The sequence below is a fragment of the Haliotis cracherodii genome, unplaced genomic scaffold, assembly GCF_022045235.1.
Source record: "Haliotis cracherodii isolate W230 unplaced genomic scaffold, xgHalCrac1.p SCAF_7, whole genome shotgun sequence".
In the NCBI taxonomy this organism is placed as follows: domain Eukaryota; kingdom Metazoa; phylum Mollusca; class Gastropoda; order Lepetellida; family Haliotidae; genus Haliotis; species Haliotis cracherodii.
Genome location: NW_027266330.1, coordinates 7,455,869 through 7,465,472, shown reverse-complemented (window position 1 = coordinate 7,465,472; position 9,604 = coordinate 7,455,869). Strand labels below are relative to the sequence as shown.

The 9,604-nt window shown below is 41.3% G+C and overlaps 1 protein-coding gene across 1 annotated transcript; it reads left to right on the top strand.

Moving 5' to 3' along the window:
* Window positions 1-6,923: 6,923 nt before the first annotated feature.
* Window positions 6,924-8,853, top strand: LOC139448020 (uncharacterized). Its single transcript, XM_071229524.1, has 3 exons — window positions 6,924-7,071; window positions 7,239-7,462; window positions 7,840-8,853. Exons 1-3 carry the CDS (start codon window positions 6,924-6,926, stop codon window positions 8,851-8,853), a joined length of 1,386 nt encoding a protein of 461 aa, XP_071085625.1.
* Window positions 8,854-9,604: the final 751 nt, after the last annotated feature.

The window sequence follows — 9,604 nt, the reverse complement described above, 5'->3', positions numbered from 1 at the left end:
CTTGATTAATGTTTTGTTACCATCAGGTTTGACCATCATCTAAAACTGTAATTGTCAGGCAACACTGAGACTATTTTCTTACCACCTGCTTTGTGTAGTCAATATATTGAACAATTAAAGTCAGTTGATTTATAAGAACAGGTAATTAAGGAAGCAAACCGGGTTATTTCTACTCACAGATCTTGTATTTGTTTCATGTCCACCCTGGGCCCCCTTGCACAAAGCGATCTTAGTGCTAAGACTGTTGTTAGCCTATGTTAAAGTATGGGTGTAACAATCATCTTAGCGCTAAGATCGCTTTGTGCAAGTGAGCCCTGGTATGCTCTTTAGGCGCTCCTCCCCTTTCTGTCGTGACCACTGCCCAGTACATGTCATTCTGTAATCTACAAAGCGAGGTAAGAATGCGTCCTCACGGACTGTGTTTAATTGTCCAAAAATAAATATTAATCTATTCCAATACAACGCCGGTAATATAGATTTGGATGGTATTATAAAAAAATAATAATGTTGACACAGTAGATACCATAACGGAGCTATGTAAGGTTAATATACCAAATAGGACAGTACTGATACGACCAAATGATACTCCATGGATAAACGTTCACATTAGAAAACTGATGCGTAAGAGAAATAGGATTCCTAGAAAGGCTAACCGTAGTAACTTTATATATTTGGCAGTTATCATCCCATTGCGACAAATACAGCCCGACTCGCTGTCTGGGCTGCTTGAGGGGGCATCGTAACTCATGGGAGAAAAGAACGTATCATTGTTAATGGCAATTTCAATGGCGTAGGCTACCGGGACGACATCGTTCGAGATCATGTTCTATTCCTTGTGCAAATGCAGGGACGTAACGTCACGTTACAGCAGGATAATGCCCGCCCAAGCGGTGCATGTGTTTTGAGGCATTTTTGAGGAAGCTTAACGTTGCTGTACTGTCATGGCCGGCTCTTTCTCCAGACCTCTTCCCCATTGAACATGTCTGTGATGAGACGGAACGTCGCCTACGACAGGACCAGAACCAGCCCGTAACGTTAACTCAGTTAATATTGACATTGTTTAATGAATTGTTACACCGCCCCTCTTTTAGGGCGTGTCACTCTATCACCTGTCAATGAGTGAGTGAGTATGGTTTTACGCCGCTTTTAGCAATATTACAGCAATATCACGGCGGGAGACACCACAAATGGGCTTCACACATTGTACCCATGTCGGGAATCGAACCCGGGTCTTCGGCGTGACGAGCGAACGCTTTAACCACTAGGCTACCCGACCGCCCTGTTGTGTCAATGAATTTGTAATGATAGAACAATGATCTGACGAATGGCCACTATTTATGTTGCTATATTCCTCAGTTCAGAATGATAACAGCAATACTTATAACCATGTGATTACTATAATATTACTCAGTGAGTTAAAGCTTAACGTTACAATATTTCTGACATGGACTATAATATCAAAAATCTATCAAACCATAATAATATTCAAATGACAACTCAAGAAATAACTAACAATCACAATAGTATTAGAATTGATCATTATTTGTTGTGGGTGCGCCGGTGGCCCAGTCGCCTAAGGCGCCGCGATTCGCTGTGCAGAGTTGCGTCCCTTGGGCACGTCAGAAATTTATTATTGCGGGTTCGAATCCCGGTTCGGCCCGATTATGTTTCTCTGTTTTTCAGCACCATGCTAAGTTGATGTCATAGGTTCATGGTAATAATATCAATAATACTTATACATACATTCCTGTTTTTTAAGATATGAATCCATTCCAAGATGAATGGTTTTGGGGTGATCTGATATAAACTAGGTAGAACATTTCTCAGTAGACCATTTATAATATAATATCCCGAGAAAAGACCATACACAATACATATTAATTGATACAATGTCATTTAAAAACGTTTCATCATATGAAAACTTATCAACTTGTCCTTAGTCCAAAGATATCAAATGATATCTATATTTGCTGTGGAAATAGACAATTTCTGAAAACTAAAATATTTTGGAGGCCATCTTGGATTTTCGTCATCACCAGGGGGCGCTGCATACCAGATTTGAAATCATATAAAGCATTGCTGCAATTGATCCCGAAAAGGACACTGTGATAAACTGTATGAATTGACCAGATCATTATGATACAGTGAGTATAGATTAAAGTCATTAGAGATTTCAACCATGTCGGCGGGCATCTTGAACTTTCATCACCACCAGGGGGTGCTACATAAGAGGTTTAAATTATATACAGGATTGTTGTGATTACTCCTAAATACATTACAATGATAATTTGTATAAATTGGCCAAATAACTATGATATATTGAGTATGTACTGATATCATTAGAGAGTGCAGCCATGTTGGTGGCCATCTTGGATTTTCTGCCACCAGGGGGCTCTGCTGAGGTGAATCCATCCATATCCAAAAATGTTCGGAATGGTTCAATGTATAAGTGTGCCAGATTTGGTGCTTTTAACCCAAAAGGCACAATTTTAGCCTTAACTGCCCCACTATAACACTGTTTCGGCATAGATGCTTATACCGTTGCCAAGCAAGACACTTACAATGACATGCAGCTTCTTTTCGGAAATAACATAGACCACCGCGGACATTAAGTGACGTATGTATTTTGCACATTCCTCACTAAAATATCCGCGAGACGTTGTAAACATGTAAAAAGTATAATGTGCACGTGATCACTCACGTTGTTATGATGTCACAGGGCATGAAGAACAAACAAACAAACAAATAAACAAACCTCGTTCATCCGGAAATAACGAAAGCTATAAAATCATCGAATTAACAATTAACAATAATCAACCAGGAATCGGGATTTCCAGATTTACGGGGTTTCCTTATGTTTCAATCATCGCACTTCTCACGTTGAGAACTCGGTGATAAAGCCGCGTTTAGCATCAACAACCTGGAGTCGATTTGGACAAGTTGTTTGGAACAATCACGCGACCAGCAGTTTGTGCTAGTTAATATTGATCGCATCTGCTGCTCCTGGGGACGTGATACTTTGTCATTTGTCATTTGATATTTGCTTACCGAGCTCTACCCACACAAGAACTGAGATGGAAAGCAGGAACCTATGGATTGATTCCTCAACACCTACATTCCGAGAGAAGGCTCTATTTTTATTTCCATTCTAAAATTCCTTTGCTTGTTTGTAAGTTGTTTGACGCAGATGTGTGACAGCGTCACGTGACGCGACACACACAGACCAATGTCAACTTTGGTAATTCCTTGAATGAGAAACTGATCTATATTTTGGATTGGTTTGTGTCTTATGAAACTGCTTGCAATTTCAATGTCAGCATTTATAATGAGGAAGGGTGTTGACAATTAAAATGCTTTGCTATACACTGCTGCGCAAAGTGTCAGCGTTGTCCATGCCAAACCGGAAGTGGTAGGTAGCAACTACTGTTGGATTCTGATCAATTGTTTGGGTTAATTTTATATTTAAGCGGTCTTCATTTAAGTTGTATAGGGAAGTAATTTTTGTGTTGATGTTGGTATCGCTATGTGCAAGAGACTGTGCTGTGAGCGGGGGACCATAGAGGTTATAAAACGTCAATCAAGCCGACAGCGCTACCTTAGTATTTCGTGGCAACGGCACCCTCCAACTAGAACAAGAATCTGTTAGAATAGGAAACTAAGAACTAGAATAAATGATGAAGTTGAAGAATGATTTGACGTCCTCAATTCTCGAAACCCACATAAAATTGACGTTTTAGCCATGTGGTTATCTACAGTTCGACCTCGCCACGCCAGTCATTAGTAGACAACGTGCGTCTCGCTCGAGCAGCCGAAGATACAGTCTGACCAAACTAAGTTGTTGTTTTGTCTTTGGACTTCTCAGATTTAGCACAAACAGATTTAGAATGGCATTTGAGTGCTCATACTATGGAAATTGAGGCAGAAAAACGGAAATTAACAATGACATCGAAAGGATTGATGTATTCACTAGACATTAAGAAGAAATTAATTCGTTCTCTGTGCAAAAGGTTGTTTGTAGTTGAAAACACTGTTTACAGAATCTTGAAATCAGATGAATCGGTTGCATATGAACAGGTTCGCAAGACTTATGTGAACTGGTTAACACTTTTTTAGGATATTCTGACAGAAAGAGCTAATTATTCTGCACTTGTGCTGTCACGTGTGGATGTTCCACAGGAATATTTCGATGACTTGTCTATGCTTGACTCTGAAATAGATGGTTTTCAGAATTGTAGGGTAAATATTTCTGGATGGATGCAGAATAAAGAATTTGAACGAAGACAGCAATCAAAAATGGATGACTATTCATAGAATTGTCAAAGAGTAGTATCAGATCTCGCAGATCATCATCTTCTATTTCACACGTGTCTTCTGTACGTGTGGATGTTCCACAGGAATATTTCGATGACTTGTCTATGCTTGACTCTGAAATAGATGGTTTTCAGAATTGTAGGGTAAATATTTCTGGATGGATGCAGAATAAAGAATTTGAATGAAGACAGCAATCAAAAATGGATGACTATTCATAGAATTGTCAAAGAGTAGTATCAGATCTCGCAGATCATCATCTTCTATTTCACACGTGTCTTCTGTACGCCTGAAAGAAGAGTTATTAGTCAAAGCTGCTGCATTAAAAAAGAAGCATGAGTTAGAGGTGGAAAAAGTGAGGTTGAAAATGGAGGAAGAAGAGCTGGACATAAAGACGGAGATGGCTATTTCTGATGCAAGATGGAAGGTACTAGATGAGTACGATTTTGAAAATGAACATAGCAGCAGACAAAGGACTGGTTTTGGTAAACAAAACACCCGACAACCGATGGATTTTAGTGACAGGGATCCTTTGGTTAGTGACACCCACAGTGTTGCAGTTCCTAGGTTTACCCGTGACAGGGAAAAGGAAAATGAGTCACTTCCTGAAATGAAATATTATACACCAGCAGAAACACCTGTAAATTTTCCAACTCAGCAGATGACACAAGATCCCTTGGGCATGAGCAATACATCTGATAGTGCAATTGCTACAGTAATTCGGCAGTTGAGGAAACCAGGTACAGATCTCAGTGTTCAGTGGTAATTCGTTGGAGAATCGAAAGTTTATGCGACAATTCAAGACCAAGATACTTGTGAACACTGATGATTTTGATGAACGTCTAAACTATCTGGAACAGTTCACATCTGGAGAAGTTCGCAACATAGTGAGAGGCTATGGTTATTTAGATGGGGAACAAGGCTATCCTGCCGCAATCAAAGAGCTTCAGCAGAGATATGGAAACGAAGATGTGATAGTGAACGCTTTTATTCAAAAGGCATTAGAATGGCCCTACATCAGAGCAGACAATTCAAAAGCACTGGATGAGTACGCCTCATTCTTGTATGAATGTGAAAACGCTGTTAAAAGCAACATTCTTGACAATGCGGAAAACATCCGGAGATTGATTACTAAGCTACCCTATCATTACCAAGAAGGATTCAGAAATAGGGTCCAAAGCATCCGTGCTTCAGGAAAAAGTGTAAAATTTTCAGATCTGGTACAGTTTGTTCGGAAGGAATCATGGAAAGTGAATGACCCAATGTTTGGCAAAGATGCATTGCAGAACAAGGACAAACATGGAAACACTAGCAAGGCTACCCTGAAAACAAGGAACCAACTTTCACGAACAAAATTGACTTTGGCAACAGAAGTGAATACCCCTCAAAGTTCACAGGTTCCAAGATCACCAGCATCACCTCAACCTCAGACAAGTAAGAACAAACAGGTCAGCCACCGCCTGCAGATAGGAAGTGTTTATGTTGTGAATCAAATCAGCATTTTGTGAGTGAATGTAAAAAATTCACTGCTCTGTCGTACGACGAAATAGTGAACTTTATCCAAAGTAAAAGACTTTGTTTTCGATGCCTCAGAAAAGGACATCTTAGTAAGGATTGCAGAAGTAATATCACATGTACAAAATATAATGCACTGCTTCATCGTGAAGAACCTCAAGTGATTCAACATGATACGATACAGACAAGTTCTTGCCTGAGTTCCGATATGGGGGTCGGACTAGAAACAGATGGCACGTGCACTATGGTGATTATGCCTGTGAAGGTTCTGATGAAAGGTGGGTTACGAGCCATAGAGACTTATGCTTTTTTAGACCCAGACAGCAGTGCGTCTTTCTGTACTGAATCATTGATGAGACAGCTAGGAGCAAGTGGCAAGCCAATGAAGCTGAACATTGACAGTATGGGCAAACCTAGAACTATCATCACCTATGCTGTATCCAGAATGCAAGTTTGCAATCTCGCCATGGAAACCCATGTTGCACTTCCCAAGATGTTTACTGTTGAGAAGTTGCCAGTGTCAAAGATTCATATTCCAACTTCAGATGATATAAAAAAATGGACTCATCTCAGGGACGTAGAGATACCAATCATAGATGCTGAAATAGGTATCATGATAGGCAACAATATCGCAGATGCCTACACACCTATAGAGGTACGTACTGGACCCGATCATGCTCCACATGCAACTAGAACCCGCCTTGGTTGGGCGTTGTGGAATGTGACAAGACCTGCGAGTGCAACCAGATGTTTGGAATCCATAAGATGCACAGTGAACAGAACAGATGTTGCAGTTTATGAATGCGAGGAGTTCAAACAGCTAGATAGGATGGTGCGACACTCATTCAACATAGATTTACCAGAGAGGATAATCGATGATGAGAAGCAGCACTCTCACGAAGATAAAGTATTCCTAAAGGGAGTCGATGAATCCATTAAACTATGTGATGGACATTATGAAATATCTCTTCCTTTTAGGGAACAGAAAGTTAGTTTCCCGAACAACTACTCCTTAGCATTCAAGCATTTGATGGGATTGAAAAGGCAGGTGGAACAGGATAACAAATTTCGTAGGGGAATATACCGACTTCATGAATAAAATGTTGGAGAAGGGCTATGCTGAACACATTCCAGATGATGAACCAGAACCAGATGATGGACTTGTGTGGTACATCCCCCACCATGGTGTGTACCACCCAAAGAAGATGAAGTTGCGGGTTGTGTTTAACTGTGCAGCCACTTACAATGGTACTTCACTCAATCAACAGTTACTATCCGGACCTGATCTGACAAATAACCTCATAGGTGTTTTGGTGAGATTTCGACAAGAGGATGTAGCTGCCAAGGGAGACATAGAGAGTATGTGTGGGTAACAAAGGCTCATTGGAACTATCAGCGGTTTCTCTGGTGGCAAGACGGGGACTACGGAAATCCACCATTGAAGTACAGGATGAAAGTCCACATGTTTGGTACTACATCGTCACCTAGTTGTGCAAATGCAGCCCTCTTGAAGACCGCTAGTGACAATGAAGAAATGTATGAATCAGAGATTGCAGAAATTGTAAGGAACAATTTCTATGTGGACGATTGCTTGTTTTCTGAGCAAGATGTAACCAAGACTGTTAGTTGTGTGACCCAGGTAAGTTCTCTGTGTCAGCAGGGTGGATTTAGACTTACTAAATGGGTAAGCAACAGTGCAGAAGTTCTCGACAACATTCTGCCTGAAGACCGAGCTGAAGGAGTGAAAGATCTCAATCTAGATCAGCTAGAAACTGGATCAGAGGAAAGAGCCCTTGGAGTTGTTTGGACAGTGCACACTGACTCCTTAGGCTTCAAAGTTAATGTGAAATATGCCGATTGTACAAGAAGACATGTCCTATCAGTCGTCAGTTCAATCTATGACCCATTAGGCATGGTTTCCCCTTTTGTACTCAAGGCAAAGATTCTACTGCAAGACATGTGCCGTCAAGGACTTGGATGGGATGAAGAGGTGCCACTAAGCTCACTGTGTGGCAGCAGTGGATTGCTGATCTTCCCCTCTTAGAAAAGGTTTCCATACCAAGATGCTACAAACCATCAGACTTTGGAACGGTAAGGGCATGTCAACTGCACATCTTCTCAGATGCCAGTAACGAAGGGTATGGTCTCACAGCTTACCTCTGGTTGAAGAATGAGATGGGCAAAGTTCATTGCTCACTGGTAATGGCCAAGGCAAGAGTAATGCCCATAAAGAAAGTAACTACACCAAGGCTTAAATTAACAGCAGCTTGTGTAGCAGTTCGGTTAAGTCGCATTCTCCAGAAGGAACTTCAGTACAAACTCACTGATATCTTTTACTGGACAGACAGCATGTCTGTTATTGGGTATGTCAACAATGAAACATCACGTTTCAAGACTTTTGTGGCTAACAGAATCACTATTATCCGAGATGGTTCGGATCCCCGGCAATGGAAACACATTCCAACTGCACTGAATCCAGCTGATGCTGCTTCAAGAGGCATGAGGATGGCCACATTCTTAAAGATGGATCAGTGGTTCAAGGGACCAACCTTTCTTTGGGAATCCGAAGAGGAATGGCCCTCTGTGGTCAAGGCTTGTGACAATTTTCCAGAAGATGACCCTGAAATGAAGCCTGTAGTGGCTGCTACGGTGACAGATGAATCTGTGGACATTATGTACAGACTGCTGAACTACAGTTCATCCTGGCTGAAACTGAAAAAGATTATAGGTTGGTTCCTCCTTTTCATGGATTATCTGAAAAGGAAATTGAAAGAGAAACAAGAATCAGCAAAACGAACTCAAGAGTGTGCTGAACACTTAGCTAAGAGTAAGAAAACCAAAGTGACAGTACAAGAGGAGAAATCTAGAGGTCACCTGACAGTCAAAATCCTGGAGAAAGCTGAAGTCACCATATTATGTTACATCCAACAGCAGTATTTCCATGACGTCATCAGTGCTCTTAAAAACCCAAGCAAAGAATCAAGACTGAACAAGTCAATTCGTAAATTGGATCCGTTCCTCGTGGATTGACTGCTTCGAGTTAGTGGATGGTTGAGTCATGCTTCATTACCTTATGAAGTAAAGCACCCCATTATATTGCCCCAAAAGTGCTTTGTGTCTCAACTGATAGTACAAGATTCTCATGAATCCATGGGGCACATGGGCAAAGCTGCTATGATGACGTACCTGCGCCAACGATATTGGATACAAGGAGTGGGAAATCTTATTAAAAAGATTACTTCTACATGTGTTATATGTAGAGGGTGCAGTGCTCAGAGAAAAGAACAGAAAATGGCAGACTTACCTGTAGATAGGCTGACAGCGGGCGAACCACCCTTCTCACGTGTAGGCGTTGACTTCTTTGGTCCCATTGTGGTGAAAAGGGGTCGTTCAAATGTGAAGCGCTATGGGGTAGTCTTCACTTGTTTGGCTTTGAGAGCAGTGCATCTTGAGCTGGCCGCTTCCCTCGATACAAGCTCTCGTGTCAATGCTTTCAGACGATTCTTTGCAAGAAGAGGACATCCCAAGAAAGTTTGGACTGATAATGGAACGAATCTAGTAGGCTGTGAGAGGGAAATGAGAGAAGACATACACTTATGGAATATCGAACAACTGCATCAGACTTTCCTCCAGAGGAACATTTCGTGGGAGTTCAATCCTCCATCCGCCTCTCATCACGGTGGGGTATGGGAGCGCATGATACGTACCATAAGGAGGATCTTGTACTCTCTTCTGCACAGTCAAGTCATACATTTAGATGACGATGGTCTTCAGACTCTCT

Coding starts and splice junctions, on each gene's coding strand:
- LOC139448020 (XM_071229524.1), top strand. CDS start 6,924: ATGTTGGAGAAGGGCTATGCTGAACACATTCCAGATGATGAACCAGAA. Junction 7,072..7,238: donor CTGTGCAGCCACTTACAATG/GTACTTCACTCA, acceptor TCTGGTGGCAAG/ACGGGGACTACGGAAATCCA. Junction 7,463..7,839: donor CTGTTAGTTGTGTGACCCAG/GTAAGTTCTCTG, acceptor ACTGTGTGGCAG/CAGTGGATTGCTGATCTTCC.